The following is an 18,989-nucleotide window of genomic DNA, read 5'->3' as shown; positions in this document are numbered from 1 at the left end:
GCACATAGATCTATTTCCCCATCCTCATATAAAAATATATTTACATATGTACATGCCTTTATCTAGACCTCTATAAATGCCCTGTGCCTCCTTGCTCATTCCTCTATTTCTCTTGACTTTCCTCCTGTTCCACTATCATGCTGTTCCACTATCATGCTCAGTCCCTACCAGAGTTTAAGCAATTCCTCTTTATTACATTACCCTTGATCATGCCCTACCAGGCCTCCCACACCCACCTCATCACCAATTTGGATTACTTGTTGTTCCCCTGTCTCTGGGTTTGTTACACCACCACCTTTCCCCCATCTCCCCCTCTCCCATGCCCCCCCCCAACTGTCGTTCCCATTGTTTTCTCCTCCAGATTGTTCATCCAGCCTATTTTAAGTTAGACAGACCTGCAGAGATAATAACATACACAAAAACAAGACAGAGCAAAACCAAGCAACAAAATAAAAGAAAATAACAATAACAACAAGCCAATGACAAAAAACAAAACACAACAACAAGAAAGAAGAGCTTGTAGTTAGTTCAAGGACTGTTTGTTGGCCTTTGGGAGTGTTTTCCAGTCGAGTCTGTTGGAGCGTCAAGCCCTGGCTCCAAAGTCTATTTTTGGTATTCCCTGGGGACTTTGTTGCTCTGTTCCCCTTGCTGTTCTGTCCCACGCCCTTAGTGTTTTGCCTCGGTGTGGTAGAATCAGATCGGGCAGAATTCCCTCACTGTGTCTCCAGTGTTGTCCCCTGTAGGGCTATGGGTCTGAGGGAGGGCGTGTCTCATAGTGGGGCGGGCCATGTGGTCTTCTCTGTGGATTGGCTGCTCTGAGCCGGTATATTGTCCTCAAGGCCTGGTGGGCAAGGACGTGCTCCACTCTCTCTTCCTCCCCCTTAATTTACACCCATGTGCTCTTATCAGACATGTCCCTCTCCCGGAGCTGCAGATTCAGTGTTGTCCTCTGAAATAAATTCTTCTGGGGGGAGGGGAAGGTGAGACTAACTCTTGACAGGTGTAGAAAGCCTCATCTTTCTCCCCTCATACAGAAATATACCTACCCATATATACAAATATATATGTATGTATTTGTATATATAGGTATACATGTATACATACAAATATATGTATTAATATGTACTAATATATACTTATAAACATATGAATGTAATATATGATGGTTTTGAGCACTTGAAATCTGGCTAGTCAAAATCAAGATGGCCTGTGACTATAAAATGTAATATACATTTATGTATGCATTTATAATTACGCGTGTATATATTTGTCTCTCTGCCCCAGGCTGTTTGATTAGACTTTAGTCAAAAGCTAATTATGCCCTAAAACTTCCCTGATCCCAGCAAAGATGTCTCCTTTTGAACATCCAGATAATTTTCTTAATGCACTTTTCATATATTTGCATTTTTCACATAGAAGTGGAGCTTCAAAAAGATTTTGGGAAGATGGAGTTCAAAGAGAATGGCATTTTCCCACACTTTTTGAAGTCCCTTGTACATGTGTGAAGAAGCCTGGTCGTGTAGTAGTCACATGTTGGACAATGATCTGCAAGGTCAGCAGTTTGAAACCACTGGCAGCTGCACAGGAGAAAGAGTGGAGTTTCTTCTCTCGTAAACGGTTACAGTCTTAGAATTTCCCAGGGGCTCTCTTTGAGTCAGCATTGACTCAATGGCAGTGAGTTTGCTTTCTTTGGTTTTGGTGCATGTTTATTATGCCTAGACATTGTACTAGGAAACGGATAACTGACATTTGTTGAGAGCTTCCTACATCTTGGGCATTGTTGTAAGCATCTTAATTAAGTCTCAGAACATCACGAGTATTATCTTACTTATTCCCTTTTATAGATGAGGATTCACTGTGAAAGTTTCAGTAATTTGCAGAGATCACAGAGCTAGTAAGTGGTGAAATTGGTGTAGATGCCTACCGTGTCCATATCCACAACCTTCAGTATATACTCTGCATTATTCCTTTTCATTGATTTAAAAACAAACCAAAAACAAACCAAACCCATGGACATTTGATGGATTTTATTTGATAGCAGGAATAATAGTTGTGTTTGGTCCTTCATAGGTAGTATAAAATACATGATTCCAATACAGCATGGTGAGCACAATAGTGGAATGTTGTAACAAGGGTTAGTAGAAATAGTGAAGATCATCCTGAAAGAAGAGAAGCTTCAGCTGAGTACTGAAGGATGTGTAGGCATTGGCCACACAAAAGGCCAGAAAAGATAAGACGTGGAGGGCTAGAGGAATGGATGGATGTCCTAAGGCTGGGATTATGAACTCAGAACTGCGCTCTCCAAGACAGTTGCCAATACCTTACGATGCTCCAGGACACTTGGAAGCTGGCTAGTCGAAATCGCAATGGCATGTCAGTGTAAAATACCCACAGGATTTTGGAGACTTGTTTTTAGGTGGCTCTGACTCATAGTGCCCCTGTGTGCAACAGAACAAAACACTGCCCAATTCTGTGCCATCCTCCCAGTTGTTGTGCTAGAGCCCATTGTTGTCTTGCTAAGGGTATTCCTCTGTTGTTGGCCCCATTTGCCAAGCAGGGCCTGGTCTTTTCTGGTAAAGTGTTCAAAGTATTGAACACTTTGTATTGGTTATAAAAGTATACTTTGACAATATTGAGTTAAAATACGAATTCATTTTTACCTACTTCACCATTTTTTAAATGTACTTACTAGGAAGTAAAAAGTTGTGTATATGGCTCCATATTGGACAGCACTGATCTAGAATGTAGTTATTTCAGAGTCTGGTATTGTGTGCTTAGGTGCATTGGAGAAGAGTAGGCTGGGGAATGAAGACTGGTTGTAGCTATGGGGTAGTGGAAGACTGGGAAAGATAGGTCTAAGGACTGATAGGGGAGGAGAAATGTATATAACGTAGGTCTCAGATCTCAAAAACCTCCCTGACATCAAGTTGATATCTGACTTGTAGGACCAAGAACTCTACCCCCATGGGTTTCTGAGGCTGTACAGCAAGCCTCATCTTTCTCCCCCTGAGTGGCTGATGGTTTCCAATTGCTAACCTTGGGCTGAGCAGCCCAGCTCAGAACCCATTATGCCACCAGGGCTCCTTTCAACTCAGCTTGGCTCAGATTCCAAGGAGACCTTGTGGCGAAGTGGGTTACCCTTTGGGTTGCTAACCACAAGGTGAGCAGTTGGAGACCATTAGCTTCCTGGTGGGAGAAAGCTGAGGCTTACTGTGCCCATAAAGATTTACTATCTTGGAAACCCCACAGGGGCAGTCCTACTGTGTCTGATAGGATTACTATCAGGACTCATTTTTGATTTACAAATATCAAGAGTAGGGAGAGTAAACTTTACGGACTAAAGTTAACTCGGAAAGCCCTAGTAAGGTTTTAAGCACTCCGAATGATAGAATGAGTATAACTCCTCAGTCTAATGATGGGTGTCAAAATACTTCTAATTCTGCCTTAATTCTTTCTATTAAAGATACTGGTAGGCATCTAAAAATATTCTACTTACAAGAATGTTTGCTTCTCAAAAGATAGCAATCCCTAGAAAAAGGGAGCATGTGTGAGTGTGTACAGGTACACAGTCTTGTACGCACATTTCTCTCACCAGTGTTGTTGGCCTGCATTAACTATGGAGTCTGCACAGGGGTGAGGGAGGCTAAGCCTTGCTTATGCTCACTGAGTCATTTACTGCGTTTCCGACCCTGCCTTCTTAGCTTAAGTTGCAAATTGTATTTTATAATATGTATAACTACAGAATGTGTATAATTTACTTAAATATAAGAGCATTATTAGATTTGTGAAAGCAAGTGATTAACATCCACAGAGCTCTGATGGCCCATGGTCCACTGCTCTCCAGATAACTGAAAGATTGGTAGTTCAAACCTGCCAGGGTTTCCACGGGACACAAGGTCAGGCGATCTGTTCCTGTAAAGATTCCAGCTTAGGAAACCTAAGGAGCCATTCTACTCAGCACGTAGGATTGCTGTGAGTTGGAAATGATGGCACACAACAATAAAAGCTATAGCTGTTGTTAGTGTAGGAATCTTATCTCACTACATAAAACAAACTCCTGACTCCATAGTGATTCTATAAGACAGGGTAGAACTCCCCTCCCCTTCCCCCCCTCCCCCAGTGTCAGAGACTGTTTATGGAAGTAAACAGAAGCCCCATCTTCCTCCCATGGAGAGGCTAATGGGTTATTGACCTTGCAGTTAGTGACCCCATGCAGAACCACTACACCTCCAGGGCTCACTACAGAGTTGTGTAAAAATTCTGTTTTGGTTTTCAGGTGAAGTCATTTGGAAAGTTTTGTATATGAATCTGCCTCTTTGTCACAGGCTGCCTATCAAAAAGTCCTTTGGTCCTGCAGTTGGGCATTGGGCTGCTAACCTAGAGGTCTGATTCAAGCTTAGTAGCTGCTGTGAAAGAGGAAGGTGAGGCTGTGAGCTCCTTTAAAGATTTACAGTTTGGGAGACCTGATGGGGCAGTTCTACTCTGTCCTATAGATTCAGCATGTGTCCTAATCCACAGGCAGCAGTGGGTTTATCAAAAAGAGTCACCATGAATGTATAAACTGCATGGGAAGTTAGGTTATATGTTATTCCACTTTCACAGCCACTTGTTGGTACCGTGTGGCATTTTTGGCAGTGATGTATGTATGTCTTGAGAACTCTGAGCACTGCAATTACATGGATTGTCCGAGAGCACTTGTTTTACACAGGCATTAATAAAATGTTGCAAGAGTGGTTTTACTGTCTTAGTGACATTGCTTTTACGGAATTAATTGTTTATTATTATAGAAAAATTTTAATTACACAAATAGTAAGGAGAAGAATATATTGAACTCCCTTGGATTCACCACCCACCTTAAAAGAGCCAACTTTTTGCCAGTCTTTATCCTTTTTCCATTCCATCATCCACTTCCTTTCCAAGTTTATTTGGTAGTCTCTGACTTAATTTCACTCATCTATACTTCTCTGTATGTACCTAGCAGATGAAGACTTTGTTTAACATAAACACAATACCATTATTACAGTTAGCACAAAAGAAATTTCTTTGTTGTCTAAGCCATTCATATTTATGTTTTTCCAATTATCTCAAAAATGCCCTTTTATCATTGATTTCTTCAAAACAGGACCTAAGAAAGTATTACTGTGTTTAGTTGATATGACTTACATTTTTAAAAAAAAATCTATTATTGTAACAGTCATCTCCCACTTAAAAAAATTCCAATTAATGAAGAAACTGGACCATTTATCTTGTACAGTGTCCTTCATTCTGGCTTTAGCAGATGGTATATTTGTGGTATTTCTCCTATATTTCGCTACTTTCCTATTTCCTAAACACTGATAGATCTACAAGTTTGCTTAGATTTTAATGTAGTTCTTTTTCTTTTTTACATAAGCCTATTTTGTAGGTGGTTACTATATGTTCCTTTTGCATCAGTTTAGAAAATATTTTTAAAAATAATACTGAGATTGAGCAGTGGATTCTGGGTAATGTTAATATATGATTCATCCACAACTAAGTTCTCATTAAGTCTTCTGATGTGTTTTTTGGTAGCATGAGGATCATTGTCTAGACCCATCATTTCCATCACTCTTCCTAGATGTAATTCTTCTTTAAAGATATTTTATTCATCCACTCTGACTTCCCTGAATATGTCATTCAGGAAAGGCAAGATTTTCAACCTTTAGACACTCGAGTTGTACTATTACTGAGCAGCTGGAGTTCGTTCAGGCTGACTCCTCTTTTTCACATAGCCCTTCCTTTCTCTATGACACAAGATGACCTAGGTTTGTTTTATATATTTCCTGCTCCAGACATGGAGTTAGCTATTTCTCTAAGGTACTTAGTTCCTTGGAGGGCTGATATTTTTAAGGTACATGAATTTATACTGTAAGTAAAGGGTGCTCATTGCTGTCAACTTGTAATTGCTTCTGCACCATTTCTGTGGAGAGCGGTAGGATTCAAATGTTTTAAGATGAAGAAAATAAACTGTGTTCATACCAATGTTTCTAATTCAGATTTAAAATTGTAGGGTTTTTAACTTGTACTCTATTTCTTTTCTCTTACATTCCCCCTTTTTTTTTCTTTCTTAGCATTACATTAATGTCATTACTTGTTTGACTTGTTCTGTAGTGTTTTTGTATAACTCTGAACATAACTGCCAGTATTACCATTAGCAATAAGACTGTTAACTGTCATGGAAGAAGCACATCAGCATGTGTGATCATGAGGTGTTGATGGGATCAGGTATCAGGCATCTAAGACCCAGAATAAAACCATACCCAAAGTGAATGGGGGGGGGCAGGGGGAGGGCATGGAGTTGAGACCTAATGCCCATCTGTAGGCAATTGGACATCCCCTCACAGAGGGGTCACACGGAAGAGATGAGCCAGTCGGTACAGTATAGCACCGATGAAACAACTTTCCTTTAGTTCTTTGGTGCTTCCTTCCCCCACTATCATGACCTCAGTTCTACCTTACAAATTGGATTAGACCAGAGCATGCACACTGCTACAGATAAGAGCCCGAAACACAGGGAATCCAGGATAGATAAACCCCTTGGGCCAACAAGGAGAGTAAGAGATATCAGGAGGATTAGGGGAGGGTGGGAGAGAAAGGGGGAATCGATCACAAGGTTCAAACTAGAACCCCCTCCCAGGGGGACAAATAATGGAAAAGTGGGTGAGGTGCCATGGAGGATGATGTAAGCGATGGGAAAAATTGTAACTTATCAAGGATTCGTGAGGGAGGGAGGGGGGAAGAGAGGTGGAAGAAATGGGGAGCTGATATCAGGGGCTCAAGTGGGAAGAGAATGTTTTGAAAATGATGATGGCGGCATATGTGCAAATGTGCTTGACATACTGGAGGAATGTATGCATAAGAGATGTAAGAGCCCCCAATAAAAATATTTTAAAAACATAGACCATCGACTGCAGCTTATGGTTTCCTTGCAGTTCTTTTTGTTCTAGGATAGAGCCAGTTTGGGATATACACACAAGACACTGACTCTTTTAATAACACTTTGTGACTTTAAAATACCTTCTTGTGGTTATGCCTTCTACCAGTTGATACAGCTAGTTTATTTCTATTGATTTTCAGAGATGACTTGTCCCCCTGTCTTTAGATTTTGCAAAACATTTTAAGTAGTTGTAAAGTGAAATGATATTACAGGGTACCTTAGCAGTCTGGTCAGAATGGACCCAGTCCCTTCCCCTATGCTTTCTTTCTCTGATTACGCTGGTTCATTGCTCTTCACTTGTTTGCAAGCCAATTCCCATCCAAACTGTTGATTCTGACTCATGGTGTTTCAAGGTAGAACTGCACTCCATAGTTTTCAGTTGTTGGATTCTTTCAGAAGTAGGTCATTGGGCTTTCCAAGGCACTTCAGGGTGGAGTTACCCCCACCAGCCTTTTGGTTAGTAGCTAGGCATTTAATCATCTGTACCACTCAGGGTCTTCCTGCACATAATTCATGAATTCTAATCCTTATAACATCTCTGTGATGTTAACATCATTATTCTCTTCATTTTACAAATGAAAGTATAACGTTTACCAAGTACCAAAAAATCCCTGCCATCGAGTTGATTGTGGCTCATAGCAACCCTATAGGAGCTGCCCCGGGAGGTTCTGAGCCTGTAAATCTTTCTTCTTGGGAGCTGCTGATCGGTTTGAGCTGCATACCTTGCAGTTTGCAGCCCAGTGTGTAGCCCACTACTTCATCAGGGCTCTGTACCAAGTACTAATTATCCCAAAGCAAACTGCCATCAAGTTGATGATGACTCCTGGTGACCCTCTAGGAGAAGGTAGAACTGCCCCTGTGAGTTTACAAGACTAACTCCGCAAGAAGAAAACCTCGTGCGTTTTTCCCCTCAAAGCAGCTGGTGATTTCCAGCTGCTGACCCCGCTTTGCAGTTAGCAGCCCCGCACAAAACCACTACAATCACTTGCTTAAAATCACACGGCCGTGAAGAGGTAGAACCAGGATTTTGACTTTGGCAATCTGACTTTGCTCAGAACCCACTACATTGCCTCTGGATGACGGCTTAATTAAGAAATACCTTTATTCATATTCTAGTAACAGTAATAACAGAAGGGAGTTACATTTGACTCTGAGTGCCAATATGCCTAAGGCTAGACCAAAACCCCTACAGTTGATTTTAATCTTACTGTTAAATGTCTCAAAAGATTTTTAAGATCTATTTTAGAAATCATTTATTCCCAGCCTTTTTTAAAAGCATATTTTGAACATTTCTGTGGGTGTGTGATATTGAGAGTGATTTTTTTTTTTTAATTTCCTTTTCTGCTCTTTTGATCTTTAGTTCTCTCTGACCTCCATTTCAGCAGCATTTGACAGTTCAGGAGCTGGCTATTCCACATGAGTGATTAAAAGCAAAAGGATTTGGCAATGGGCATATTGTTGACATATATTATTATATACATACAATGTCAGTAGAACAAATATTCCTGAGACCTTGAAAAGAAAAGAAAAAAAAAATCAGAGCCGTTCAGAGAACAGGAGAAGATGCTTTGATATTAAAGTTTAAACGTTGGAAACTAGTATCATTTTTAGTTTAGAAAAGGCTCAAACAATGTTAGCCAAGGCTTTTGTTTATTTCCTGATTAAATTCAGCCTTGTTTAATTGCTGTATTTTTTATTCAGTAAACAATACAATTTATATGGTGAGTTACCAGTGAAATATCTTCACAATAATAAAACATTTAATTGCCGAGACCCAAAGCCCATCTGTAGGCAACTGTACATCCCCTTATGGAAGAGTCTCGGGGAGGAGATGAGCCAGTCAGGGTGCAATGTAGCAACAATGAAACATACGACTTTCTTCTAGTTCTTTCATGCTTCCTCCACCCCTACTATCATGATCCCAATTCCACCTTGCAAGTCTGGCTAGACCAGAGGATGTACACTGGTACAGATAGGAACTGAAAACACAGGGAATCCAGAGCGGATGGATGATCCCTTCAGGACCAGTGTTGAGAGTGGCGATACAGAGAGGGTGGAGGGAGGGTGGGGTGGAAAGGGGGAACCAATTACAAGGATCTACATATAACCTCCTCCCTGGTGGACAGACAATAGAAAAGTGGGTGAAGGGAGATGTTGGACAGTGCAAGATATGACAAAATAATAATAATTTATAAATTATCAAGGGTTCATGAGGGAGGGGGAAGTGGAGAGGGAGGGACAAAAATGAGCTGATGTCAGGGGCTTAGGTGGAGAGCAAATGTTTTGAGAATGATGAGGGCAATGAATGTACAAATGTGCTTTACATAATTGATGTATGTATGGTTTGTGATAAGAGTTGTATGAGCCCCTAATAAAATTATTTTTTTAAAGGCAAAAAACAAAAAAAATTAATTGCCAGACATTAATAATAAAGGTGCTTCAAACGTTTGTGAACAAATGGAGTGGAAAGATACTGGAACTTTTTAATGAACTTTTTGAAGCCCTCTTGTATGACTTCAAAAACCCTCTTGTATGTGGGAAACTAGAATTGGAGCTGGTTGGAGCTTTTCAGTATTTCTTTACATAGAACTTCATCAACACTGTCCACAAAGATAAGAATATCCCTTTGAAAATCTTATCTTAAAATATATCCCCCAAATACCTTAGCACCGTATTTCTAAGATTTAGTTATTACAACCTGCAATAAAGGAGGAGGAGCATGTGGCATAAGAAACCTTGATGTGAATCCTATCACTTAAGGTGCTGGGTATTGCTGTACAAACGGTTTGACCTTTCTGAATCTTATTTTGATAATAGAAATGCTGGTACCTCCCAAACAATGCTGCCAAACCCAGACTTACTGCTATTGAGTGGATCCCAACACATAACAACACGATAGTAAGGAATAGAACTGTCCTTTGGCCTCTTTGGGATTCTGAGACTCTCATTCTTTACAGGAGCTGTCAGACAGACTCATCTTTCTCCCATGTGATTAACAACTCACTGCCTAATGGTAGCCCGGTAAACCCTAAATGAATGACAGGCCCTGGCGCTTCATGGACATGTGGCCATTTGCATGAACATGCAATGACAGAATAAAAGGGGTTTAGCAGCCTCCTCCAGCCCTCTATTCTGTATGGGAGGAAAAGTCAGCTCTCTAGCAGTCTTCAGTGATTTTGAGTCAGAAAACATGACTTATAAATGTCTTAGAGATTTCAAAGGGCTTGTAGAAAATTCGATTTTCTCTTCATTTTTCCATAAACTTTTGGAAACCACCTTGTGTATCCCTTACTCATTTGGTCCTTTTGTTTGTGTTTGTTTTTCCCCATTATTTGGTTTTATTTGGTTTATTATTTGATATTTTTGGTTTTATTTGAAATTTGCCTAGTGATTTATCTTGAGAGAGGACAGTATGTTGAGCATTGAGAGACAGAATTACTAAAGGAAATCATGAAATGCTCATTCATTGGTGTATTTGTTTCTAACAGATGGTGAATTTCTGAAAGGTTTAGATGTCTCTTAAGATTTTGTAAATATCACTTTAGATTTGTTGTTATTTTCACTGTTTCAGGGAATTTCATTCTAAGCATAGGACTTTTGTGTAGGTTTACCTAAAAGTGAGTGTTTACTTGTATCATGATAAAATTTAGGCACTTAATGCTTTGATCAGATTACATTGTCTCATATTTGCTTTTGAATTTTCTAGATTTCCTAGCCCAGTTCGTTAGTGTTCTTCAGTAAGTGTTCTACAGAATCCAGAGTTTAATTTTTTCTTTTTAATGAGGTGAATAGACAGTTTGGCAAATTGACTCATTCACTTCATTTAACCAATATGTATGGTGTGCCTGCTGTGTGCCAGAACCTTTGTTAGACTTGTGGAAATGATGGTGATCAGAAACTTTCCTGCCTCATGAAACCTGTACCGAAGTTGGAAAGAATCGATTCTTCACTATTTAACATAAATGCGAAATTAATGCTAGGGAAAGTAGTACATCTTTCCCATAGACTACTTTGTGCTAGAAAGGATTCACTGAGGTGCAGATGCTCCAGCCTTAAGCTGAAGAATAGGGAGGAATTAAGTAGCTGGGAGATGGAGCATTCCACCCCCAGGCCACAGGCCGGGGTAGAGAAAGAGCTTGACTAAGGTGAATTGGAGAGGGCCGCGCAGAAACAAGCTGGAGAAGTAGAGAAGGGACCACGCTGTGATGACCTTCTCGGACCAAATTGAGGAATTCCTGTCTTAGGAATCTTGGTGGCACTGTGAGGGTTGTACTTTTAAGGCTGGCGGTTCAAACCCAGCTGCTGCTTAGGGACTCCTCAGGAGAAAGGTGAGGCTGTCTGTTCCCATAGAGACCCTCAACTACTTGGTTTAGGGGTCACTATGGGTTGAAACGGACTTGATGGCAGTGAGTTTGGTTGATTTGGCGTCTCTTTCTTAAGAGGTATTAGAAGCCTGAACAGTGAAGTCTTGAGTGGAGCAGAAAAAGACAGAGGAGACCCTAGGTTCTTTTTAAGCAAAACAGAATGCTAGCGTGGGTCAGCGTGAGTACTGCCAATCCGTCAGGAACCTTTACAGCAGCCAGATGGGGGCGAGAAGATGGTAGTCTAAATTATGGTGGTGCAGTAGAGATAGAGAAATAGATAAACCACAATTAAAAGGATTTTTTTGGTTTTAAAGTTTTGATGTTTTACTTATTGAGTTAAAATATGTGAAAGAATTTGCAAGTTGATTGATTGACTTTATTTTTTTCCCCACCTTTAGGAATTATCCAGCCTGCTTGTGCTGTTAGATGAAGAGAAAACACAGTGAATTAAACAAAGGACCAACAAGGGATTGCCCTTGGTTTTTGTGCTTTTTAGTATTCATCAAGCTCTCTTCTGCAGGCAGACACTGCATTTAAGTTAGAAAAATGAAGCAGTTGAAAAGAAAAAGGAAAAGCAATTTCAGTGTTCAAGAAACTCAGACCCTTTTGAAAGAAATTACGAAAAGGAAAGAAGTTATTTTTTCCAAGCAGCTCAATACGACAATTAACGTGATGAAGCGGATGGCCTGGGAGGAGATTGCGCAGTGTGTGAATGCCGTGGGAGAAGGTGAGCAGAGGACGGGGACAGAAGTGAAGAGAAGGTACCTTGACTGGCGAGCCCTCATGAAGAGGAAGAGAATGAAGGCAAACATTAAGCTCGTTGGCTCTGGCTTCCCGCTTCCGACATCCGATTTAGATGACTCTCTCACTGAAGAGATAGACGAAAAGATTGGATTCCGAAGTGAGACAAATTTTGATTGGCAAAATGTGGCAGATTTCAGGGATGCAGGTGGATCCTTAACTGAAGTCAAAGTGGAAGAGGAAGAACGGGATCCACAGAGCCCTGAAGTGAGTATAAACCAGTGACCTCTGAAACATGCTCTTCCTCGGGCCTGCTTTGGGAGCTGTAGTTCATAAACAGAAATCTCCCATGTTCAAGCTAACTTAAAGATAGTGCAGCGGGAGGGCACTCCATTTTTCCCTTTTCTCTTCCCTTCATTCATCCCTTTCTGCTCACCCAAATCTTCTCACTGTGCTTGTATGTAGTAATGACAGGAGGGAAATTACTTCGTCAAATTCAAGTAAATAACTGTGTGTGCGATTCATATAGAAAGTTTTTCAGAAACATTTAGGGAACACGGACAGCCTGAAGTAGAAATACTTACTGAAACTCACTTTTTTCCTTTTTCTTTTAGTTTGAGATTGAGGAGGAGGAAGAGATGTTATCGTCAGTTATCCCTGACCCCAGGAGGGAAAATGAACTTCCTGATTTCCCTCACATTGATGAGTTTTTTACCCTGAACTCAACGCCATCTAGATCATATGACGAGCCCCATTTGTTTGTAAACATTGAGAAGCAGAAGCTCGAGTTGGAAAAACGGCGGCTGGATATTGAGGCGGAAAGACTGCAGGTGGAGAAGGAGCGCCTCCAGATTGAGAAGGAGAGGCTCCGGCTTCTAGACCTGGAGCACGAGCGGCTGCAGCTGGAGAAGGAGCGGCTGCAGCTGGAGCGAGAGAGACTGAGGTTGCAGATCGTCAGCTCGGAGAAACCGTCCTTGGAAAGTGAACCTGGCCCCACCGAGAAGTCCATCCTTCAGCCTCAGGACATAGAAGCAGAGAAGCTGAAACTTGAACGAGAACGCTTGCAACTGGAGAAAGATAGGCTGCAGTTTTTGAAGTTTGAGTCTGAGAAGCTGCAGATTGAAAAGGAGCGCTTACAAGTAGAGAAAGAAAGACTTCGCATTCAGAAGGAAGGACACTTGCAGTGAATTTTAAGTCTACAGTTGGCAGATGTTTGTAAACCTTAGGTTTTACTGTAGGTCTGGTAATAATCAAGTTGATTGTGGGATTCGTTGTTTGGGGTTTTGTTTTCCCCTGAAAAATGTCAGTGTCTTCTGTAGGGTAAAGATGGTTATGTGTGAGTTATGTATGTCTAACTAGTGTTTGTAAAACTCTTTTGTGCTCTGACCTGTGTATTAGAAACTATTGGCGTGTATGCTTCCACCAAGTTATGGTACATAGTCTTGTATAATCTGTGCATCCAGAGTTTAGAGTTATGTCTGTGTAAAACTAGTCCAGTGCTTTTCAACCAGGAGTGATTGGCATTGTCTGGAGACACTGACAAGGGAGCTGCTAATACCATCTACTGGGTAGAGACCAGGGTTGCTGGTGGACATTCTACAATGCACAGGACAGCTCTCCACAGTAAAAAGTTGCCTCGTCCAAAATGTCTGTAGTGCCCACGTTGAAAAACCATATCCTAGCCTGATTGTGATCCATAAAGCTTTTATAGTTTCTGACTATTTAAAACCTAAGATATTTACGTGAGTAGGCACTTAACTGGCCAAATACTTTATGGAATATTACTGTGTAGAATATTGAATGTAGGAAGTGATGAAGATTATAGATATTTTATCCCCCCTTTTTCATCCTTCTGAGATTTGGAAAACAATTCCAGGGACTCAGATTACTCTACCTTTTCACTTTGGAAAGCAGATTATTCATCTATCTAGCTATTGATGTTCTATAAGAAAATACAGACTTGAAGCTGTAGATCCTTTCTTTGATGCGATCATCTTATTTCTGATTAAAAAAAAAGTCATTTCAGCAATGTGCTAAAAGCCTTATCTAAATAAATGGTTTAAACTGATAAAAATTGTACCATTTCCGTGAATTTAACCCAGTAAAAGAATTTGCTTTTTGAAATGAGTAATAGCAACTATTTAGGAGTGGGGAAGGGGGACTGTCCCCTGCATCGTATAATAATGATGATGCAATCATGATTGTAGTTGTGTGTTTTGAATTGACAGGAACAAATACCACACGGCTGACCTAATCTGTTGACTGTCTTTGAGAGTGGACTCTCATTCCACACTGTGAGGCCCACAGAAGTCACCTCCTGTCATGTGTACTTTGCACTCACTCTGAAGAGTGAGAAGTTGGTATGTTCAGGCCCTTTGTTTGTTACTCTAAGAAGTCAAGGGCTCGTTTAGCCCGCTGATCTGCCTTCATTCCTCTAATAAGTTACCATTTAGTGGTCTGAAAATGATGGATAAGCCACCCAGGAGTTTCCATCTGCTCACTGTAAATCTGAGAGTGACGTCTGTCATTTAGCTCTCTCTCTCTTGTGGCCACAACATTTACTTTTAAAAAATGAGAGAAAGGGAAATATTTTCACCAGCTCAATTGTTCTCAAAGCTTGGTTCCCAGACCAGCAGCATCAGTTTCACCTGGGAACTCGCCTAGAAATAGATACTCTATTGGACCAAGCCTGAGGCAGGACCCAGCTTTTTTTTTTTTTTTCTAATCCTTTTAATCATCGAGGTGATGCTGATGCTCCCGAAAAGTTTGAGAATTCCTGCACTAGATCACTTTGTGTTTTTGATTTCTAGGCCTTATCTATAGCTTTAATACATTTATTATATTGGTAGATTCCACCTTGATTCTGTGTGTATTTTTAATTTCAGACTGACTTGAAACCATATGTGATACTTGGATATGAGTAGACAAAAAAAAAATGTACTTCTGCATAGTTATCCTAATTTTGAAATAGTTATTTTTTATAACTGAAATAAATACTTCTGTAGAAAGAAATTGTGATTTTTTCTGACTTAAAGTGATGTTCAGTGTTGCAAGTAAGGGTTGAGGTTTTAAACCTGGCAAAGAGGGAATAGGTGTATTAACATTCTAGGCATTCTGCTGTGTGCTGTACAAATATATGCTCCTCAAAGCAACCTTGAGTTAAATCATGTTCTCTCAATTCTTATAAGGAAACAGTGCCTCATAAGATGTAATGATTACATACCTGAACTATTACATAAATACCCATATTGACCCAATTTCTATTATGAGAGGTCTAAGTCTGGGTTTAGCTGTAAATCTGTAGGTTTAGTTCTAAGTATTATAGCCTTGCGGTGTGCCACCTGTAAAAGTCATTGAACTTGCTTAGTGACTTGATTTCTTCATTTGTAAAATGGATATACTAATGCTTCCTCTGCTTATGGTTCATAGTTTTTTGCTTTTTAAATAAAATGGTGTATGTATTTAAGCTATAAAAGTTACTTAAATTCAAGGAGTAAGCATAAAGATAGTGAATAATGGTTTTTGGACCGAGTACTCCAAGAACTTTAAAAATAGGTTAGTTTATTCCAGAGCTTTGGTTTATAGAACCTTGGGTTTTATGTTAGGGATCTCTAGAGAAGCAAAGTCAGGACACTTAGGATTTTTAAAATATATGTTTATATTTGTATGTGTGTGTGTGTGTGTGTGTGTGTGTGTATGGAGGTACCCTGCAAAAAACTGGAATTGCACGGGGAGGAGCAGTACACATTTTCCCTGCCAGGTGAGCTTGGAGCAACTTGCTCTGAGTTGATGCACCCAGTGGCGTCGCCTGGGAAGGTTTTCTCTGGCCACACTGCATTTTTCGTAAAAGTTCAAGTTTTTATGATGGCTTATTTAAGTGAACAGCATGTGGCTGTGAAATTTTTGTTTCCTGCTCAAGAAAAATGCCACAGAAACTGTTGTGATGCTGAACACAGTTTACAAGGACAGCAGTATGGGAAAGACTCAAGTGTGTGAGTGATTTTCTTGTTTCAAAAAAGGTGAAATGTCTATTGACAGACCTGTTCTGGATGTCATCAATTTCTCAGAAAGGACAATAATATCGACTTAGTGCATTTGGAGTACATACCAGGTCAGACTGTTAACCAAGCTTTCTATTTAGAGGTTCTGAAAAGTTTGCATAACCGTTTGTGACAAACAGCCCTGATTTGTGGCAGACGGCACTGATTTTGTCACCATGACAATGCACCTGCTCACGCAGCCATCTCAGTGTGCCGGTTTTTGGCAAAAAACAGCATGCCTTTCTTGCCCCACACACCTTTCTCACCTGACCTTGCTTCATGCATCTTCTTTTTGTTTCTATGAATGCAGAGGGACATGAAAGGACATTGATTTGAAGACATGGAAGAGGTGAAAGGAAAAACTGAGGGAGGTGCTATAAGCCAACCAAACAGATGAATTTGAAAAATGTTTCCAAGGATGGAATTGCAGATTTGACAACTGTATTATGTGTAATGGGAGAGTACTTTGAAGGTGATATGGTTGTTTTATAAAAAAAATTACATAGCTTTGAAAAAAAATTATGTTTTTTTTGGGGGGTACCTCCTATATTTGGATGGATCCGTTTATATAGCGAAAAGTAATATAACAGCAAATTAGTCCACTCAGCAGTACAGAAAGCTCAGTCCAACTCACTTTTGTGGGGCATTAAATATACTGAAGGTCCTTCCAAACAGCAAATTAGTCCACTCAGCAGTACAGAAAGCTCAGTCCAACTCACTTGTGGGGCATTAAATATACTGAAGGTCCTTCCAACTCACATGGCCACTAGCCCAAGGCCAAGGAAGCAGGTCTTGGTGGAACCTCATGGTGGAGCCATGCGAAGTGGCTGGACATGCAGCGTCTGGAGTGCTGGCAAGACAAGCAGGTCGGCCCTCAGGCAGCAAACATGGCGCAGCAACATGGTCCACCGGACTCAGCCTGGTGGAGCAAAGTACTACCAGGCCTCTGGGTAGCACAGTACACATGATCAGGCAGGACAGCCAGCTGAGGCAGCATGCTGCTCTGATCACCAGGGGGAGAAAAAGAGGCTCACATACAGTGAGCCATTTATCTCAGTTGTACCTCCAAAGGTGGTTATCAAGCTAAACTCCACCCATATCCTACAGGTGCCATGTTGACACAAAAAACTTCTCCATTGGGCAATCTGTCTAGGTATTCAGCTTCTAAGGATGTTGGCTGGCTTAGCTCTTAGGTTCTTTGATCCTGTAGCAAGGTTTCCAGGTGCCTTTAGTCATCCCAACTCAAGGCTGTCCCACGTGTATTTTCAGTGATTGATTTTATTGAACCTTCGAGCTTTCTATTGGCAACCAAGAGTATTAACACTTTGAAGGACCCAACTTGGGGAAGTTCTAATGGTGGCAAGTGTCCAAAAGAAAAAGCAGAAATGTTCAAGTGTCTGAACGTAGACTCAGCATGGGATTATGCCATCACTTTATTTCATATCCTTCCAAAATAAATCAATAATAGACTGAAGTTATAAGGTGGGGAATAAAGCCCACTTGATGGATGAGAGAAGCCGAGAGGATACATCATGAAGCATAAGAACACTGGATTCAGGAATTGTAGCCATTTTTACATTCAATCTATGACACCTACACTCTGGTCTGCCTGATTGCACCAGTGGTCCTGGTAGTTCAACTGGTTTAACATTTGCCTTAAACAAAAATGGGGCATTAAATTATCTGGTTATTCTAGTAATGGAGAACACTTCTTTTGTATACATTAATTTAGTAGAGACCAAAAATTTATAGGAAAAAAAATCACCCTTTTGTTTCTAAATTAAACACTAATCTTTGCCGCTGGATGGAGAAAATTCATCACTTAATTTCATAATTATTTCATTGGTGATTTCATTTGATAATATATGTGTATATATTTCAATGCCCTTTTCTTTTTTTCTACCTCTTCATATTTTGTCACCTCTATATGGTGTAGTGGTTACGTTTTGGGGTGCGATTCACGTGGTCCGCAGTGCAAAACCACCAGCAGCAGCTCCGCGGGAGAAGGACTGGGCTTTCTATTCCCGTCAACAGTTCGCAGTCTCGGAAACCCCCCTGGAGCCACTGTGAGTCAGCATTAACTAGATGGAAGCAACTTTTATTCTGACTATAAAAGCAGATCATAGTGCTAGAATAATTTAAGAACTACTTTTTCACAACATTTTAAAAAACAATGCTTTTAACTGTGTTCTACATTTGCTTTAACATTGTATTTCTTCAGAAGTAAATTTCATTTTTTAAAAACTTTGTTTTTAATGTGTGCCTCAATGACCATCAGTGAGTGCATGGGCTTTGTAGTCACTAAGGAGCGCTGGTGGCACAATGGTTAAGCACTCTACTGCTCAATGGAAAGGTAGGTGGTTTGGGCTCATTGGCTGCTGTGGAGAGAAAGATGTGGCAGCCGCTTTCATAAAGATGACCTCCTTGGTAACCCTTTGGGGCAGTGCTACTTGGCTGTGAGGCCGATGATACTTAGCATTAACTTGATTGCAACAGGTTTTGATTTTTGAATGTCTACAGTTCACATTTTTATAGCTACCCAAATACAAAAAGCCTGTTTCCTTGTGCTACCTCTGGTTTCTTCGTAACATGTCCATCCGGACACACACCAGCATTTTACCCAGTGCCTTCACTGAAGTTCACGTGAGGACTGTCTATCAAAAACATGACTTTGCAAATCTCCCCTCATTGCATATGGGAAGTAATTTTGCCTCTACTGTTGGAGGACATCTGAAGGACATATTTTGGGGAGAAAATAAACTAAACTTACTGGGTAGATAAATGAGTTGTGTAAAATTTTTAAGATTATCACTAAACTAGAGTCCTTGAGAGACTACAGTTTGAATTGAGACTAGCAACAAAGGAAAAATAGCAACAAAAATGATTACA

At 40.4% G+C, this 18,989-nt stretch overlaps 1 protein-coding gene across 1 annotated transcript in view; it reads left to right on the top strand.

The window, feature by feature from the left end:
- The window catches only part of MSANTD4 (Myb/SANT DNA binding domain containing 4 with coiled-coils), an 18,789-nt gene extending 3,263 nt beyond the window's left edge, over positions 1-15,526 (top strand). The window contains exons 2-3 of the mRNA XM_004708993.3: positions 11,718-12,327; positions 12,675-15,526. Of these exons, the coding sequence (XP_004709050.1) occupies positions 11,866-12,327; positions 12,675-13,247 (1,035 nt within the window). The 5' untranslated portion in view covers positions 11,718-11,865 and the 3' untranslated portion in view covers positions 13,248-15,526. The remainder of the gene's footprint in view (positions 1-11,717; positions 12,328-12,674) is intronic.
- Positions 15,527-18,989: the final 3,463 nt, after the last annotated feature.

This window comes from Echinops telfairi, unplaced genomic scaffold, assembly GCF_000313985.2.
Source record: "Echinops telfairi isolate 266 unplaced genomic scaffold, ASM31398v2 ScPeMD7_7421;HRSCAF=8459, whole genome shotgun sequence".
In the NCBI taxonomy this organism is placed as follows: Eukaryota; Metazoa; Chordata; class Mammalia; order Afrosoricida; family Tenrecidae; genus Echinops; species Echinops telfairi.
The sequence above is the reverse complement of the archived record's forward strand: the minus strand, read 5'-3'. Positions and strand labels throughout refer to the sequence as shown.